The 19,997-nt window shown below is 39.1% G+C and overlaps 2 protein-coding genes across 24 annotated transcripts in view; one reads left to right on the forward strand and one right to left on the reverse strand.

The window, feature by feature from the left end:
* anks1b (ankyrin repeat and sterile alpha motif domain containing 1B) overlaps positions 1-19,997 on the forward strand; it is an 823,124-nt gene that overhangs the window by 780,937 nt on the left and 22,190 nt on the right. For all 18 annotated transcript variants that reach the window (XM_069908369.1, XM_069908365.1, XM_069908363.1 and 15 more), the window contains one exon: positions 235-312. The gene's annotated coding sequence lies outside the window, so the exon portion shown is untranslated. The remainder of the gene's footprint in view (positions 1-234; positions 313-19,997) is intronic.
* Positions 8,634-19,997, reverse strand: part of apaf1 (apoptotic peptidase activating factor 1) — a 189,055-nt gene continuing 177,691 nt past the window's right edge. For 3 of the 6 annotated variants that reach the window (XM_069908393.1, XM_069908392.1, XM_069908391.1), the window contains one exon: positions 8,634-9,404. In XM_069908393.1, the coding sequence (XP_069764494.1) occupies positions 9,258-9,404 (147 nt within the window). In that variant the 3' untranslated portion in view covers positions 8,634-9,257. The remainder of the gene's footprint in view (positions 9,405-19,997) is intronic. The other 3 variants (XR_011347950.1, XR_011347951.1, XM_069908395.1) reach the window with 3 other exon arrangements.

Here is a 19,997-nt window from a genome sequence, read left to right on the forward strand (position 1 = left end):
GCCATAACAACATTTAGTGGCTCTTTGTAGGATTATATTGTCAAATTTGCAAATCTCAAATGGTGGTCTTGCTTTGCAAGGTGTACTGCAATGTAGGTATATGTGTGCATAACAGTATATGTTATGCACACGTCTTCCTTGATTGATTCTGCTTTGAACAGGCTAAACATATTCCGAAATTGTACTTCAATTACATTCACCATTAGTTCAAACATGTTTATTATATTTATTCAGTGACATATGGATTAAGGACCTGATTGACACCATAATCAAAATTCGTGTGACGTCTTCTGGTGTATTGTTTGTGCTAAGGTGAGTATTACAAATGTTAACAACTTAATTACTGTGGATAAAACAATCCATAGGTATTGATTACTTCACTTCAGAGGTAGTAGATTTTCCTTTGCTTTTATCATATCTTCTTCAGTTTCACCAGTTCTCTGTTGAAATGATCTCAAGGAATATATTCTACAGCATTTATACACGATGTCCATGAGAGTAGATTACCAATATGGCTATTAATGAGTCATGTGGTCTTATTTTACTGATTAAAAAAAAAACTTTTTACTTAACAGTTTTATTAATTTTTCTTGTGTAAAATGTTTTCAATGTAAATAATCAAAACTCTACCAAACACCAGCTATTAAATTAATGATTATAATAACTATTGCATACAGGGTTATAAATAATATCCAATGATCAAGTGAGAGACTGTCCTCATTATAAACATATCAGTGACTTCTGGCATCAGATGAAATCCTGAGAAATTATGAATTTCATGCACAGGGAAAATAAAATTTAATGACCTTTTTTAGTGATTTGTGCCCACATACCAAAGGGTTGATATAGTCAGTTTTGTTGCTAATATTGTATTATTGTATATTAATAAAATATTATTTTACATACTGGGAAAAAGACAAGAAATTAATAACAGCTGCATCTGTGGCTATATTAACATCAGTTTTTTTTTCACTGTTGGTGCAGTAATCATTTTTAGTACCTTTGTGTTTTGTGATGGGATGAGTTACCAGATTAGTTTGGAGAAAGAAGGGATATCCTTTGCCATCAAAAAGAAGTTCAGAAAATGTCTAAATGCTCACAAGCATAGATCCAACTTTATTACTCCTAAGGAAGTTCTCTGATTGAATATCATTTTCAGTGCATTAAAATATTCAAATTCTATTGAATAACACATTGAAAATACACATCATAACATATCTGAGGAGAATTAAAAGCAGGTTCAGAGCCCAAACAAAACTTTCCACCTAACATTGTTGCAAGTCAGCTGCTTGAAACATGTGGTTTGTCCACCCCATTTCCTTTCATTTAAAATTGAACCGTCTAAATTTTGACTTAGAAAAGCAATAGAAAATTATAATTTGATATTTCTCCAAATAGCAATTTGAGAATGGGCTACTGAGGAAACAAAAATAGTGCTTTTAGAGAGCATCCTGTCATTATGCTTTTACACAACTTGTTGAGTGAAACTTTCTTTCCAATGGAGAAGAGCAAATACCTGCTCTTTAGAACTATATATTTTCAACTAGTTCTGCAGGTTTTGTGAAACATTCCAGTCACCTCATTGCACACACATTAATATGCAAAAGTGTTCAATCACAACAGTATAAAGCAAAAGGCATTAAATGCGTTCAAATTACTTGCTGAATAAAGTGCTAGAAAACCAATTAAATATTCTTGCAGGAAAAGTAAAGCGGACCCTATAAATGCATTGGAAACATAAAAGAACAAAGGTTAAAATGTGTCCTAATGTAAAGGAAGAGAATTAATGGGCCGAGTAAAGCATGATTAATAGTTTTGAAATGTTATTTTCAATATTAATTTCTCTAACTAATAACACTTATGTTCTAACTGGCTTGTTCCTGTCCATTAATAAGGAAGAGCTTTAGTAAATCAAACTTATTGAAACCAGGACATTGCCATAGAAGCAAAGCATTGAGATTTTTGATAACTTAATAACTTTAAAAGATGGTTATATTTGTGATGGACTACAGCTTTACATATTTGCTTAATAGCAAACAAGATTCCTTTATATTTTTACAGATGTGTGAATTGTATGTTACACAATATTTGCAAATTATATTTACATCTGAAAGTATTCATTAATTGTATAACATGGTCATAGCTCACTATTTACACAATAGTATTTCTCAAAAAGAGATGCCACGGGAAAGAGAATTCTTGTAAATAATTCTCCATTTAAAGCTGTTTAAATAAACCATAAGGAGTGACTAAGTGGTTTCAGATGCAACTAAACTGAAGTGGAGAAGCTGATAAGAGTTTGCTCTGGTATCTGTTAGAAGCGAATACCATCATTCTGTATCTGGTTCTGATTCTGCCTCTTGGTCCTGATCCTGAGAGCTTTAGTTCAGGAAGCCCCTCATTGTCAGGCCTTTGAAATTACTTTTTTTAATAACTTTAAAATGTCTCTGACATTTAGAGGTATTTTGCAATTACCAAAATGACAGTACAAAATAACAATGTACAATTAATTTAAAACATTGAACAGAAATAATATGGTAAGAAATAGAATTTCCACTTACTATTAAAATCCATGCTGTCAAAAATTCAAAGAGCTGGACTGCTTGGGAATGTCAAAGAGACTGTTTTGTATGGGATTTAGCAGTACAGCAAATAGCTCGTTTAGTGGAATATTTGAGAAATGTTGGAGTTCACAACTTTAGAGAATGGTTACAACACAGAAGGAATGTATTCACTCTATCATCTCCACCTGGCTTTTACCAGAGCATCTCCAGCTGCATTCACCATCCTTTTCTCCAGCCGTATAAATCTTTCTCCACTATATAGTTTTCCAGTTCCCTCCTGAAGACCACAGTGATACCTGCCTTCCCCACAACTCTTTTCCTTGTATTATTATTTATATCTCTTGTTTCATATCTATGATGTTGTTTTTGATCATCAGTTTGATCATTTTTCTTCCTCCTTCCACCAGTATACACTTATTACCTGTCTATCTATGGTCCTATCCTACCCCTACCCTTTTATTTGATGTCTTCCTATTTTTGATTGTGTTTCGGCATGAAACGTCTTCCATGGCCTGCTGCCTGACCTGCTGTGTTCCTCCAATATTTTGTGTTTCTTCAGTTTTCCAGCTGTCTCTCCTGTTTACCTCAAAAGGATCCTTCATTATTTTATGCACTTATAGCAAATCCTTTTGCCTTCTCTTTAAATTCAGAGCCTCTGTAACCCATCCTAATGACAGTGGTCCAGCATCCCAGGAACCATTTCTTAAATCTCTTTTGGACCACCCCTCCCCCCCCCGCCCCGAACCCTCTGATGCCTTCCTATACTACCGGAAACTACACCAGTACTTTATAAAGATTCAGTATAATTGATTGGAGAGGTGGCCTTTTCAATGCAGATTTGAGGAAGGAATAAAATTGTGTTCAACAATATCAGAGATAAAATTTCAGTGTGTGACCTGAAAATTAGTAGACACAAAGACGAAACTAATAATTCCAGTTGAGTAGATGTGTACAGAGGAGAAAGGAGAAAAGAGAATAGAAATGTGGAGTAGAACGAATGGGAAAACTCTTGGAGTATGTTGAGACAAATTTAACTTTTTCTGTGTTGATCTCTGTAACGTAGTTTGTTTCATATTTAGTTGTTCAACATATTTAGTTTCCAAATTGGATATTTCTTATTTAAGTACATATATATCATCAATATGCAGAAATAAATATATGACATTAATTTTCAATAATCATATTATCAGTACACTATTTCATTAACTAGTGTTTTGGTGATCTTTGGTGATTTAAGATATGCATAAAGGTTACAACATTTGTTCTCCATTTTTTTTTACATGAAAGGGAAAATTAAATTGACTACAGTTCTGAATAATTCATTCTGAATAATAATTTCACTAGTTTTTTTCCCCTTTGAAATATACCATGATTCTGTTATGTATTATGCTAAATACCTTAAACAAGAATTTGCAAGAAACAGTTCATCTGACATCCCTTCTCTCAGATTGGAATTAGTCTTGAGCCAATAAGACAAGTGAGTTGCTAAGCACCAAAACTAGGGCTGCTCTGTGATCTCACATCGCATTCTTGTTTTTGCCTTGCACCTAAATGGTCTGGCTTCATTAAACACTGTTAATTTCACATTCAAGTTCATTATCATGAACGGTTGAAACTGTTCCTCTGGACCATGGAGCACACACATAGTACATCTCATCTTTGGCTTGGCTTCGCGGACGAAGATTAATGGAGGGGTAATGTCCATGTCAGCTGCAGGCTCATTTGTGGCTGACAAGTCCAATGCGGGACAGGCAGACACGGTTGCAGTGGTTGCAAGGGAAAGTTGGTGGGTTGGGGTTAGGTGTTGGATTTTTCCTCCTTTGTCTTTTGTCAGTGAGGTGGGCTCTGTGGTCTTCTTCCAAGGAGGTTGCTGCCCGCCGAACTGTGAGGCGCCAAGATGCACGGTTTGAGGCGAGATCAGCCCACTGGCGGTGGTCAATGTGGCAGGCACCAAGAGATTTCTTTAGGCAGTCCTTGTACATACAGCACATAATAATCACATACATTCATAAAAATATAATGTTAAAAAAAGTCTAAATATTATAAGTACTCAGTTTCATGTATAAGAGATCCAAGGTTATGGGATACCATTCACTAATCTCACAGCCTGTGAAAAGAAGCAATTTCCCAGCCTGGCAGACCCAAATCTGATGCTCCTGACCTATTTCATGATGTAGGAGTTCAAAGATATTTTTATGATGGATGGTTGGGATCCTCAATAATTGTTTTGAGCCCTATTTAAGGAATGCTCCTGGTGAATGTCAATGGAGAAAAGGGAGAAGCCAGAAATCTTCTGATGCCAAATATCAGCAGAGCTGCAGCTAATCAAATTTTTATATAAACCAACAATGCACAAGCAGCAAAAAATGATGTTTGGAAAAATATTATGAAATTATTTGGAGACAGCATCTTGTATTTTGTTGCTTAATAAATTAGTAATACTTCATTAAACAAATTATTCAATTCTTGAATTAACTAAACTTCATGACAACATTGATACAAAGCTATATTCTTTGAGGTCCAGATGAAAACGGGAAGTCTCTCAATATATGTACATGTTTTACTGTGCCCTTTATTGATCTTTATGGTATATCTTGGAATCTGTAATGGTGCAAAATAGCCTAATATTTCTGACAATTTAGTCGGAATTTAGTCTGCTAGTGATTGGCAGACAGAACGACAAATCCAAAATAGTGTAGAAGAGAAGAACTCCAGTGTGGAGGCACAACATATACAAGTAGGAGAAATGCAAGAGTAGGTGGAGATGTAACTGCAAACAATTGTGTCTATTGCGAGCCAAGTACAATCTGAATTAAGAGAACAGTGTCCTGCAATTTTGGACAGAGATGGTTTGAGAATGACAGAGGAATAGTTAACCACGTGAAATGCCGTAGGCAGGATAGAGTGTGTGTGTAAAATTGTTATTCTGATCACTGGTCACACAGAAAGGCATTCTGAACAAGTTCACAGCTGTGAAAAGGGCCATTTCAGTACTATGGCTGTATGGGTAACTGGCAAGTAATTCATACATTTCTTTGCAAATTAATGATGTATGTTACAGAAGACTTTAGAAAAGATGGTTGGAAAATGTTATTAAGCTATTGATCATGGTGCCGAAACTTGATTAGCAGCAGGCAGCACTCAATGCAACTCCAGTCTCCAGGGGTTGAAAGCAATTACAGCAGTCCCAATGATGTGATCAGCTGACATTGTATAGCGACTGGGCCTTGTGTAGCTTAATACTGCATCTTGGCCTTCTCAAGCAACAAAGGAGCTCTGTAGAGATGCTTGTAATTATAACCAAAACAAAGAATATTCACAGCTGTAATGATGTGTGGATAATGAACTCAGAGGAAGCTAGAAGTATTTAATCTGAAGTATATCATGCATTTATTTTTAAAACTTAAACTGACTATAGGGGCTGAAAACCACATAATAGAATCATGTATTACCCTGCCTTGAAATCTTCATTAAAATGTAATCAACTTCCACAGTCAAACTGTTATGTACAGCCTGATCAAAGCACAGGGCAATCGTATGTTCATTCCCAGTATGCTCATTGGTGAAATAATCTGATGCAGGATTCAGAGAAGTAATTAATGAAAGTTAATTTTCAGGTTATGTCTTCAAAGGGAGGGTGCGTGAAACAGAAAATGTTATGAAATATTTCTTTTCTTGTCCTCAAGATCAAGAGGTCAACTCATAATGCTGAGCAAATAACTTGTCTAATTGCAGGTGTCATTTTGAAACACAGTGAGGTTGATGAATATAATTGTCAAGAACTGATAATTCTATCAAATTATGTAATTTAATTAAATGCCTTGAAGGAGCCAGCCAGTAGTGAGTTTGAAAAAGTTGGCTTCTTTTCCCACAATCTGTATTTCTTTGTTTTTTTTAAACTTTCTCACTTACCATGTTCCATTGTCCTTCTAATTTTTCCTGTGTTTCACCCATATCACTTTAAATCAGTGGTTTTCAAACTGCCCCCCTAAACTCACATTCCACCTTGAGCAATCCCCATGCCATAAGTGCTCTGTGATTAGTAAGGGATTGCTTCAGGTGGTATGTGAGAGGGAATGGAAAGTTGAGAACCACTGCTCTAGACCCAATTACTACTGAAATATTTTGATTGAGAAAAGTTGTCATTGGTCCATTTCCTTTGGAGCTATGAAACCGTGCACATAACGAGTCATTTAAGTTACGATTAAAAAGTGGTGTTCAAACTTTTACTTTCCACTCAAATATCACCTTGAGCAATCCTTACTAATCACCCGAGGCCCTTCGGAAGCCCTTCTTGCCCTCAGCACCCTCTTTAATCCTAGCTCTGCCCTGCTCCTTGTCAGTTGCCCCCCACTGCCCTGCTACCTGACAGGCCCTGCCCCACTGGGGAGGGGAGGTCAGTGGGGGATGTTGGGGGGCAGGGGACGTTGGGTCAGGGGCAGCCAGCAGGGGACATCAGGGTGGCTGGTGCAGGCTGTCACAGCTCCTGCACCTGGGATGCTCTCGGCGGTCAAAATGCGGCATAGTAATGGCGGTCTTCCCTACCCATAATTCCCCCATGCAGCTGAAACTGTTGTGGGAAACAACAGGGAAGATGGCCATTGCTATGCCACATATTTATGATGGGTGACAGTGCAGCACCAGTCGTCCCGCCTCCATCAGATCCAGAGACATTACGGGGCGCCTCTGGATATGAATAGGCCCTTTCAGGTGGTCTAGGCAATGCTGCAAGCAGCCTTTTAGGGCTGCCACCTGAAAGGTAAATCCACAAGTTAAGATTTGCTCCTGCCGCCGCCCTCCTCAAGGCGGAAGGTCCGCCTGAAAGGGCCTTTAGACTGGCACGTGGTTGGAAGAAAAATAGAGGGTTACGAGGTAGGGAGGGTTTAGTACTTTTCTTTAAGGAATATATAGGTCAGCATAATATCGAGGGCCGAAAGGCCTGTACTATACTGTAGTTTTCTATGTTTCATGCTCCTGATTTCAATTCTGCATGTTCAGTTATGACATCCTATGTTGTGTTGGCTGGGAGGTGTGGAGATGTGATTATTCACATTTATTGTCACATGCACCAAGTGGTAGTGAGAAAGTTGGTTTTTGTAAATATCCTAATCTGCAAGTAAAGCACAAAGTAGAAATGCAGAGCAATGGAGAAAAATCAGTTCGTACAGAGCAAAGACAACATAATTTTACTAGTGTGAGGTTCTTTCAGGAATCTGATAACATTGGGAAAGAAACTGCCCTTGAATCCTGTGGTGTGTGATTACACAGTCGTGAATCTTCTACATAGTGGAAGGAGGGTGAAGAGAGTCTGCTGGTGTGGATTCACTCTTTTAACATGTTGGCTGCTTTTCTCAGGCAGCAGGATGAAGTGGATGGAGTGGAGCGGTTTACCTGATGGTCTAAGCCGTGTTCACATCTCTCTCCACTTTCTTGTGGTTTTGTATGGAGCGGTTCTTATTCTATGCAGTGATGTACCCTGACAAGATATTTCCAGTGGTGCATCTGCTGAATTTGTTGAGGGATGCAGGTGACATGCTGAGATTCCTCAGGCTTGGAAGGTGACCAGTCTTTCTGCAGCTATTCCACAGTCCTTGGAACTCTGATCAATTCATACATTTCTGGAAAGTATTTAGCTTTCATGTGCAACACGATTTTTCCAATAAGCACTGATGAATGAGGGTAAATGTGATCAATGCTGTTGTATTACCCAAATCCACCAGTTTTCTGAAGTCATTTTCTTTTATTTGACAGCTCCATCATGTTAACTGTTACATTGCAACTGGGAAGTTGAAATATTTGTGAACCAGATGTATGGGGCTACTGTCTCAGACTCCAGTCTTCCTATAATGTCCCTTTCGCCCAATTGCCCTAGTTTAGATTAACTGTAGATTGGGAAGATGCTTCCTATTTTATTGCATGACTTAATATTCTAATGGACAAAATGCAATGTAACTAAAACAAAACTGATAGAGGTACAGTATTTGGAAAATGAATATTACTCTCGAGAAAATATATAAAGCATCCTAAAAAGTGTGCTCTGCAATTTTTTTCACAAAAATACAGAAAACATTTTAAATAGTCATGAAAATTTTAATTGCATTCATTAAGAAAATAAGAACTGGTAGAAACAACTGAATTTGAACTGAACATTTTTTTTCCGAACCAAGATTCTTCAACTAAGAATCCCATGTCTGATTACATCATTCTTAGAACACGATCCCAGAAATCTTCCAAAAAATGGTAAGGTATCAAACAGAAATCCTTTCTTACCAAAAGAAACCTGCAACCATAAGCAGTAAAAAGCAAGTATATATATTTTTTTAAACAGCACCAAATGCATATTGCAGTGTCGTCTAGATCTTTGTGAACTAATCACGTACTTTAAACCTCTGTAAACTGCTCAGTTTTTCATATCTTTAATGTGTTCTGCCACAGAGTCTCAAGGCTATAAAATTCCAACAGTGGAGCCAGGAGGTGTGAATAACAGAAAATATTACCACATACCGCTCTTGCATGTGGCATTCTTGGTTCCAATGGAGTTGAAATTGTCAAGAAATTTCAATGGCTCAGTAGCAATCCATTCTGCATGAAAAAATTAGAAACTGTACATAAAATGGCTCACAGTCTTGTCCAAGAGTTCAAAGAAAGCATTTTTGTGCAAAATGCTTTCTTGTTTCTTCAAAGTAAGGCTTTTCAGTTGATCATTTTTAAGATGTAGAGGATTCCAATGTTGTCAATAGTCACAAAGGTCTTGAAGTCAGATGAAACATGTATGGATTTTAAGTTTGTCCCATTAGTGTAGAATGTCTGTAGAGGTTCACCAGTATTCATATCCCACCACTATAAAAGAAAAATAATGGTATTATGGATTTTAACATTCATTACTATGCAGTCTCATCTATCCAAACTGAAACATTTCTGTCTCATTTAACTCGACATTAAGAAATGGAGGTAAAAGGCTAAATTCTGCAGACCATTCTTATTTCATGCAGTCTCGTATGTACCAGAAAGCAAAGAGAAAATCAACTTTAGCTGTAGCTACTTCCCAAAAATCAGAGATTTGTCATTAAGTTCAAGAATCTCAACTTGCAAGCATACCAGAAGAAATACCCTCATCACACAAACCCGGTCAAGTTTTCTGAGAATATTGTATGTTTCAGTATAAGCTTAATCAATTCAAATCTTTCCTCATAATTTAACTCATCATCCCAGAAATGGTTTAACAAGCTACTCGTTTCAAGGTATAAGTTAAGGACAGTCAATAATGTTGATCTTGCCAGGAGCATACACAGGAACAAGTATATTAATTCACACAAAACAAACAGAAAATACTGGAAATATTTTACAGATCAGGCTACATCAGAGAAATAGAGTAAACATTTTAGGTCAGAGACTCTTAGAAGTGAAATGAAAACAAAAGAAGCTATAAAGCAGCAAGGAGAGAGGGATGTCTCTCATATGGTGAAACCTGGGTTACATGGGTAACTAGGGCAATTGGGCGAAAAGGACATGATGGGAAGACTGTAGCCCCATACATCTGGCTCACAAATATTTCAATTTCCCAGTTGCAATGTTAACAGTTGACATGATGGAGCTGTCAAATAAAAGAAAATGACTTCAGAAAACTAGTGGATTTGGGTCATACAACAGCATTGATCACATTTACCCTCATTCATCAGTGCTTATTGGAAAAATCGTGTTGCACATGAAAGCTAAATACTTTCCAGAAATGTATGAATTGATCAGAATTCCTTTTGCCTGTTATCTTAATGCATGCTGACTGGAGTGCCTCAATCTTTAAAGTGTTTTCAAGTTCCTCCATGTCTTTGGCTCTCCATATTTCAATGGGAATTCTTCGTCATAATCCCAGGACAGACAGTTAGCGGGGAAAAAAAAAAGTTGTGGAAACTTGTGCTGATAGCTCAAGCATAGTTGCTGCTAAAGCTAGGAAAAATATTAGTGCCGCGCAGAAAGCTGATGTATGTAATTTATATTCCTGCTGAATCAGTTCAAAGAAACTGATTTGTGAATAAGACTAAAAGACATTGGCAGTGACTTGTTATTAGTTTGTGATGAACGCACCCTCTCTATATCATATTCTCCACAGCTACACTTGTGTGCTTGTGATGTATCTGTTGTGATTCTCAGTTCACTTCTGAGTGCCTACCAAAATTGCTGATTAATTTAGAATTTATTGGCTATCTCATTCAGGAAGTGATGTGTATGGTCTTAAAGTCAGGCTGTAGACAAATGCCTGCTGCTGAATAGGTCGAGCTTTGGTTTAAGGTGATCAAGTCTGTCACTTCAAGCAAGCTGCTAACATCAAAAAGCATCCCCATCACCCTCGTCACAATCTCTTATCTTTGTTCCCTTTAGGCAGAAGGTACAGAAAAAGCCTAATATCTCTGGTCCCTCCAGGTTCAAGAACCGTTTTTAATCCAAAAACTATTGGGCTCTTAAACCTCCCCATATAACTCCATCCTGAACCATAAACTACCAGAAAATCTGTGCATACTGAAACATCACTTTTTTTTCTTAGATCATCTGCATCTGTAAATATTTATCTATACTTTGATATTTTTTTTGTCATGCACTTGTGGTAATTTCAATTTTTGCTGTTGTATCTGAGAGGAACTTATGCACCTGCTTGGCTGAAACAAGCAAGAATTTTGGTGCAGATATATATGTCTCTTCTCTTTGGCTTGGCTTCACGGACGAAGATTTATGGAGGGGTAATGTCCACGTCAGCTGCAGTCTCGTTGGTGGCTGACAAGTCCGATGCGGGACAGGCAGACACGGTTGCAAGGGAAAATTGGTGGGTTGGGGTTGGGTTTTTCCTCCTTTTCTTTAGGCAGTCCTTGTACCTCTTCTTTGGTGCACCTCTGTCACGGTGGCCAGTGGAGAGCTCGCCATATAACACGATCTTGGGAAGGCGATGGACCTCCATTCTGGAGACGTGACCTACCCAGCGCAGTTGGATCTTCAGCAGTACATTTATGACAATAAATTTGCTTTGATCATTAATCTTACTAGACTCAGTAAGGGAATACTTGATGTTGATTTGGTCAATGATATATCACTTCAAACAAAGTAAGTTGTAAGCCTTTTCTCCACTGGTATCCCAATTAATTGGCCGTGCAGAGTCCCGGTTAATGAAGCCATTTTTGCTCTTTTCACTGGGCCACTTTTAACCGGGACACAAACTGCTTTCCCACCGACCACTGTTACGAGCCCAGAGGACCCCAAAACCCGGCAGCAATAGATATTCACCAAGACAAATGGTTACTTAAACAAAAGTTGCTTTTAATTATCTTTAAACATGAAAACAGAATCACACTTTGACGTATCATTATTGACTGAACTAACCTAACTTAACCCCCTTCTAATTCTAAGCACACATATATGCAATGTGTGTGTAAGTTCAGAAAAGTTCTTTGATTCACAGTCCAATCTCTCTTTTCATTCCTCCAAGTTCACTGGTTGTAGGCAATTCTTATACCGTACACAGAATTTAACATTTAGAAAGTTCACCAGACTTTGGTGCTTGAAAGGTAAATGGTTACTGCTCAGGAAGGTTCGTGTCAGTTTTCAGAGAGATTTGTTGTTCACTGGACACCCACTTCAGTGTCTTGCTGATGAAACTTGTCCCCTTAGGGTTCTCCAGATGATAACCTCTTTCTTTCTGGTCACCACCAAGTTCCTTTTTTACTTATTTGAAGAGAAACACACTAGTCAGCCAATTCTCTCCTCTTGCATGAACTACAAGGGCTTTGACCAGGCTGAACTAAGCACTCACAACCCATCTTCCAAATGGGGTTTTCCACAAGCTTGCCAGCTTGTCCTGTTCCAGTCCCAGCTGCTGCTGCTGACTGTAGTACTGTAAAATGGATCTCTCTCTCTGGGAAAAATCCTATTTGACTCTCTCTGCTTGCAAAACCACAAGACCCTCCAGTTTCACTTTAGACAGTCTACGACTCCGACAGGTTCTTTCACTTGTTGGCTTTTAGTGAAGTCTCTTGGGCACTCTCCAAACCCTTTGTAAAGGCTCTGGGGCCAATATGTCTAGCATGAGCAGAACTCCAGTATTTTAAATAAGATTTGTTTTAAAGTGTTTGGATGTGACCTACTCTAAAAAACTTACCCCAATTTATCTCCCAAAAACATATCTATATACAGTACAAATGCAACATAATCTGTCAATCACAAGTCATCCCCGGAGGAAGGAGCGTCTGCCTTCAACAATAGTCCAGGGATGCAACATCCTTTTTCCACTGGTTTAATTGGCACTCTGGCATCAGCTGACGCTGGGGATGAGTAAGGCCGTCAATCCCTGGCATGAATTTACATCATTTGACACTTTTTCACTGGACCCTTAACTGGTAAATTGGCCAGCAATCCCTGGGACAAGGTTCCAGTGGAAAAGGGGCTAACGTACCACTTGAAATAGTAATGCAAAAATGCAAATTCCAGAAATTTTTGACATTCCTTTTGTTTTAAAATGTAACAAAGCTGGATATCAGACAGTTATGAAAACTGGAATTGATATTGTCATCCCATGGTTTAATTATGAAGTGCTTTCTTTCAGCTTCTTAACTTCAATTGCAGGATCTAATCAGCAAAGACTGCACAGTTCCTTCAGGAATAGGATTGTTAGCCTCCTGTCCAGAAATTTGTATTTAAAATTAGTCAGCTAAAAGGACATGTGCTCCAGTGGTTCCCATGCACGAGAGTTGAGGTATTTATTCAATATCCTTAACTCTCGTGCATGTGCCAACTGAAAACTTGCTCATGCGCACGGGAATCAAGATGGCCATGCCCAGCCTACAGACCCCAGGTTGCTGACTAACAAGGGTATTTTGGCTCTTACATGCCCTGTATCTCTGTTATAATTTGTAAAATACAACATAAACCGCATAAATTCTATAATTTTTCTTCATATTTTTAAACAAATTTTTGGTCATCTGTGCGGATGAAGTCGCATAAATGGCAAGTCGAGGAATACCTGTATAGAAGTTGGGAGGTTTTGTTGCAGTTGTACAAGATGTTGGTGAATTTGAATTTTTGGTCAATGTTCTATTGGAAAGAGGGCAAGAATATTTACTAGAATGTTGTTAGGACTTGGGGGCCTGAGTATAAGGAGAGCTTGAACAGTCAAGGATTTATTCTGTGGATCGCAGGATGATGAGGGGTGATTTCCTAGAGGTATACAAAATCATGAACTGAATATATCGGGTGAACATAGAAAGTCTTTTGCCCAGAGCAGGGGAATTGGAATCAGAGATCATCAATTGGGGAGAGTTTAACAGGAACCTGAGGAGAAACATTTTGACCAAGAGGGTGGTAGGTGGTTGAGGCAGGAACTGGGGCAATGTTTAAGAAAAATTGGATCGATGGGATGGTTTTAGAGGGATATGGGCCAAATGCAGGCAGGTGGGACGTTTTGGTTGGCTTGGGCAAGTTGGGTGGAAGTGCTTGCTTCCACACTCTATAACGAGTGAGGCAGTTCCTGTGGTACGAGAAACAGTTGATGTTATAAGAATGAGAACCTTTTTCAAAACATCATAAACCAAGTGCAATATCTTTGATGTAGTTTCCTCCCATGAAGGATTTTTCAAAATGTAGAACATCTTTAGGATATAACTGCAACAAAATTAATGCCATATGTTAGCCAGGTTGCTTTTAAATCTCTCCCCACTCAATGTCCTCTAGTTCTGATTCCCCTGCTCTGGGCAAAAGACTCTCTGTGGGCACCCTTTCATGATTTTGTACTGAACTGCATTAATGTTTTATAAGGTCAGGCTCTTTCAATCTAAAGTAAAAACACAAATTGCTAAGAAGCTCAACAGGTCAAACAATGTCCTTTATGTGGCAAAGGTAAAGATACAGAACCGATGTTTTGGGCTTGAGCCCTTCATCAAAGTATGAGAAAATGCCGGCAAACGTCTGAACAAAAGAGGGGGAAGGGGAGTGGCAAAAGCAAGAGATGATAGGTGGAGAAAGGAGGGAGGGAACAGCAGCAATAAGGGGGTGGAAGGACAGAGGAGGGGAAAGGCGAGCAGGTTTAATAGAAAGCAGTAAAGTCAATGTCAATGCCAGACAGAAAATAAAGTGTTGTTCCTTCAATCTGCGGGTGGTCTGAGCCTGGTCAGACATGTGAGCGCGGTGTGCCTCAGAATTGAAATGGTTAGTCACTGGGAGATAGCTGTGGTTGCGAATTTCAATTCTGAGTCACACTCCTGGGCTCACACGTCTATCCATGGCCTTAAGTACTGTCCCACCAAGACCACCTCCAAATTGGAGGAATAACACCTTATTTTCCATCTTGGCCCTCTCTAGCCAGATGGCATTGATGTTGACTTTACTGCTTTCCATTAAACCTGCTCGCCTCTTCTTTCTCCTCCCCCTTTTCTGTCCTTCAGTTCTTCCACCCAACCAGCCATCCCTCCTCCCCCTCACTGCTGTTGTCCCCTCCCTCCTGTCTTCACCTATCATCTCTTGCCTTTGCCACCCCCCCCCCCCCCCACTTCTCCTTCCACTCATTTATTTGTACGCCTGTCATACTTTGATGAAGGGCTCAAGCCTGAAACGTCGGTTCTGAAATGTTGGTCCCTTTGCTACATAATGGAAACTGTTCGACCTGCTGAGCTTCTCCGGCATTTTGTCTTTTTACTTCAACCATGGTCTCTACAGATTTTTGTCATTTACCTCTTGCAATCTAAAGATAATTTATGCAAAAAGGATGGTCCTCTTCAGAAAGGGAAAACTGCTGCGCATCTCAGAATAAGTGAAATAGCTGATCAAAAGTTATGCCAAACTGAATCTATTAAAACTCAGAAACTTAGCCATTATTTCCACAAACTGAAACCAGAGGTCATTTCTGCTTTGCAGCTTTCTACAATGGTAGTGGTCACATGTTGTGTACCAATTGATGCATTCATCATTCATTAAAATTTCCTTCTTGACTGAGTGGAATTTCAAAAGAATTATACTGCTTATATTGTAGAACCAACATACTTGGATATTCATATGGCATGGAAACAGGCCCTTAGGTCCAACTTGCCCATGCTGACTAAACTGTCCTGCCTACTTGTGTTTGGCCCATATTTAAACCCATCTTATCCATGAATCGGACTAATTTGTTTTCTTAAATGTTGCAATAATGTCTGCCCCAACCACCTCATCTGGATGCCCATTCCAAACACCCATCACTGTGTCAAATGTTTATCTTTTAGGTTCCTGTTAAATCTCTCCAACCCTCACCTTTAACCTATGTCCTCAGATTATAGTTTCCCTTACACTGGGCAAAAGAATCTGAGTTTACCTGGTCTATTCCTCTCATAACTTTGTACAGCTCTACAATATCACTATTCATCACCTACACTCCATGGAATAAAGCCCTAGCCTTCTCAACCTATAACTTAGGCCCCCCTTCACTGCATCCTGTCCAGCTTGACATATTTCTGTAGCACGGTGACCAAACTGAACACTATTCTAAATGGAGACTCGCCAATCTCTTATACAACTGCAACATGACCTCCGAATTTCAATACTCAAAAATCTGACTGATGAAGGCCAATGTGCTGAAAGGCTTTTTTGCTTATCCCATCTACCTGCGACACCACTGATGAGTTACTATATTCCTAGATCCTTTTGCTCCAGGTCTCTACCCTTCACTGTGTAGGCCTTGCGCCTACAAGTCCTCACATTTCTATGTATTAAATTGCATCAACCATTCCTTTGCTCATCTGATCAAGATCTTGCTTCAATCTTTGCCAACAATTTTCTTTGTCTATAATTTCAGATACTTTAGGGTCATTCCCCAACCTGTTAATTACATGATTTAAATTTTCACCTAAATCATTGATGTACATGACAAACAGCAAAGGGTCCAGCATGAACCCTGTTGCACATCAGAAGACGTAGGCCTCCAGTCTAATAAAAAGCCTTCCACCATTACATTCTAACATGAATCCAATTTTATATCCATCCATACTGGATCTCATGCACTCTCTGCATCAATGAGTGGGATCTCCCAGTGGACAACCATTTCAATTCTGCGCCCTACTCCCACGCTTACATGTCTATCCATAACCTAATGTACTTTTTACCCATTCGTTGGAGGACCCACACTGAATATTCTGTCTGGGCACGCTCCAACCAAATGTCATTAACATTGACCTCTGCTTTCTGCTAACCTACTCTCTGTTCTCCCTCTCCATTCACAAAGCCATTCCACCTCTATGCTGGTATGTCCTCCTTCCCTTATCTACCTATTATCCTGCCTATGGGGCTGTGCACCTCCCTCTGCCCCCGCCATTTTGTTCAGGCACCTGCCTGCATTTTTCTCACATCTTGATGAAGAGCTCAAGCCCAAACTGTTGGTTAGGTATTTTTATCTTTGCTATGTAGGACACTGTTTGACCAGCTGAGTTTCTCCAGCATTGTGTTTTTATTTTATTTCCATTCTTTTATCTCACCTTGGATCCCATGCGATCCACTTTTCAGAGCAGCCTACCATGTGGAACTTTACCTGCTGAAATCCATATAAACAACATCTATTGTTCTGCCTCCTCAACCATTTGATCACATCTTTTTTTTATAATTCTTTATTTATGGCACTATGAACCATATCAACCAATAACAGATGCATCTCTTTAAATATTCACAGTGACATTTTCTCTTTTTTCCCCCCATCCCTCCCTTCCCCCTTCCCACCTCCGTTCAAAAACAGTAAATATTGAATGTATAAAATACAATAAAACAGTATCTTTATACAAAAGGAATACAAACAAAAAAGACGTATCATCTACTTATACACATTAAATCTGATCGTGTTTATCTTCTTATCATTTTAGGTGGTGGTGGTCCGAGGCCTGCTCTTTCTGCCATATATGGTTCCCAGGTTTTTTCAAACATTGTAACTTTGTCTTTTAAATTATGCGTAATTTTTTTTCCAATGGGATACACTTAAACTTGGTTACATATTCCATGATTGTTTATAGTCCAACGTGGGCATCTTATATTTTTATTTTCACTTATTTTCTGCCTCTTCACCACCTCCATCCCCTTTTTTTCCATTACTGTTTTTTAAGTTTTCCTTTTTAATCTCAATATATGACAACGCACTTAAGATATGAAATACCCCAACAATCCCCACGGGCAATAACCCTTTAACCCCAAATGAACCTCCTCTCCTTGGATTGCCCCTTGTCCCTTGACGGCAACCACAACTCCCCTTTTCATTCGGTTTGCAAACTTGCTCGCAAACATCAACCGATTTCGGAATGATCATTATTCTCCTCCCCAGCGAACACTATTTTCCTATACATATAACAAAGCTCTTTTTTTTCCCCCCTTTCTTTCCCTTATCCATCTTTTTATATATATATATATAATATCTTAACTTTACATTTTTACATATTTTTGTATATTTTCTTGCCGGTCTTCCTTCTTGCCACTCCTTCTCCTCCTATCTTCTCCTGTTCTGCAAATGTTCAGTGAATTCTTGGGCTTTCTTTGGGTCCGAGAACAGACTATTCCGTTCCCCAGGAATAAATACTTTGAGTACTGCTGGATGTCCTAATATAAAGTTATAACCTTTCTTCCATAAGATTGTTTTCGCCGTGTTGAATTCCTTCCTCTTCTTTAAAAGTTCGAAGCTTATGTCCAGATAAAAAAATATTTTTTGTCCCTTATATTCCAATGGCTTATTGTCTTCTCTAACCTTCTGTCTTGTCTGCTCCACGCTGTCGTATATCTTAGAAAATTTACCAATATGGATCTCGGTTTTTGATGTGGAGGCGGTTTCGGTACCAGCGCTCTATGCGCCCTTTCGATTTCTATTTCTTCATGTGAATCTATCGTTCCCAGCACCTTTGGGATCCATCCTTTTATAAATTCCTTCATATCTGACCCTTCTTTGCCTTCTTTCAGGCCCACTTTTTATGTTGTTTTCCCTACTGTAGTTTTCCAATATGTCATTTTTTTGTGACAATAAATATTGTCTCTAATTTTTTTTCACTCTCTTCCAACTTCCCTCTTAAATCATTTATCTCCATTTCTACAGCAGCTTCTCGTTCCTCCACATTTTCTACTCTTTTCCCTATTTCAGTCATGACCAACTCTAAGTTTTTCATTCTGTCTTCAGCTCTTTTCATTTTTCTTTTGATTGAATTAAATTCTAATGATAGCCATTCTTTTAATGACCTCATTTGTTCTTCAAAAAAGGCTTTATCTAAACTTTGTCCTTCTATTTTACCTTCTTCTTTCCTTTGAAATTCTTGGTTTTCTTCCTCCTCTTCTTCTGTGTCTGTGTCTTCTTCTTCTCTTCTCTGTATCTGTGTATCTTCATCCTTCTCTGGTGAGCTGCTTCTGTGTCTCCTGCTGTTGGGCCCCCTGCCGCAGGTTGTCCTCCTGCCAGTCGCCCCGTTGCCGCTCACCTATTCTCGCCCTTCATTCTCTTTCTCACCACTTCTTCTTTCTTGTTTGCTTCCCCCAGCCGAATGCCCCGATACTGGGCGTCTTTCAGCTGGCTGCTCCTCAGCCGAGCCCCTTCCTTTTCTTTAACTTTTACTCGCGCACTGCACATGCGCAACACTTCGTGGCTCTGTGAGTCATTTTTGAAGTCGTCCGGTTGGGAGAACACCGCTCCTCTGGGGACTCACGAACATCGGAGACCGTCCGCTCCTCTCCACGGTGGCTCTCTGCTCCGACGTGCAGGTAAGGCCTTCTTTCTTCTCCAGTGATTTTTCTTCTTCCCTTTTCTCTGTTATTCTTACTTTTTCTCTTTTGGGTGCCATCTTCTGTCTCTTCTCTGTAACTTTATCTTTCTCTTCCTGTATTTTATGTTCATTGAGCTCTGTTTTTTCACACTTTTTTTCTTTTCTCTGCAGAGGGCTGGTTCCACTCGACCAGCCACTACTCCATCGCGTGACTCCTCCACATCTACAAAAGTCATTTAGATTTGACAGACATGAGACTATTGCTGACCATTCCTAATCTGCTCTTGTCCATCCAAGGGCATGTATTTGTTCTCCCTCTTAATGCTCTCTAGTAACTAACCAACCAACAATGTTAGGCTCACTGGTCTGAAATTCTCAGGCTTTTCCTGCAGCCTTTATAGAATGAAGGCTACCCTTTACTCTTCTAATATCTTACCTGTACTTAATGATAGCTCATAAATCTTAACCAAGGCACCTGTAATTTTCTATTAAGCTTCTATTAAGATTGAATATATCCAATCAGGCCCAAGAGATTTGTCTAGCTTAATACTAGCACTACTTCAACTGTAATACTAACTGATCTCATGACACCATCATTTCTGCCCCAAGTTCCCCAGTCCTCATGTCTTCCTCCATAGAAAAAAAAAGTACTCATTGAGGACATAGCCCATCTTCTTTGCCTCCACACGGATTTGATCACATTGATTGAAGA

This window comes from Narcine bancroftii, chromosome 13, assembly GCF_036971445.1.
Source record: "Narcine bancroftii isolate sNarBan1 chromosome 13, sNarBan1.hap1, whole genome shotgun sequence".
Lineage (NCBI taxonomy): Eukaryota > Metazoa > Chordata > Chondrichthyes > Torpediniformes > Narcinidae > Narcine > Narcine bancroftii.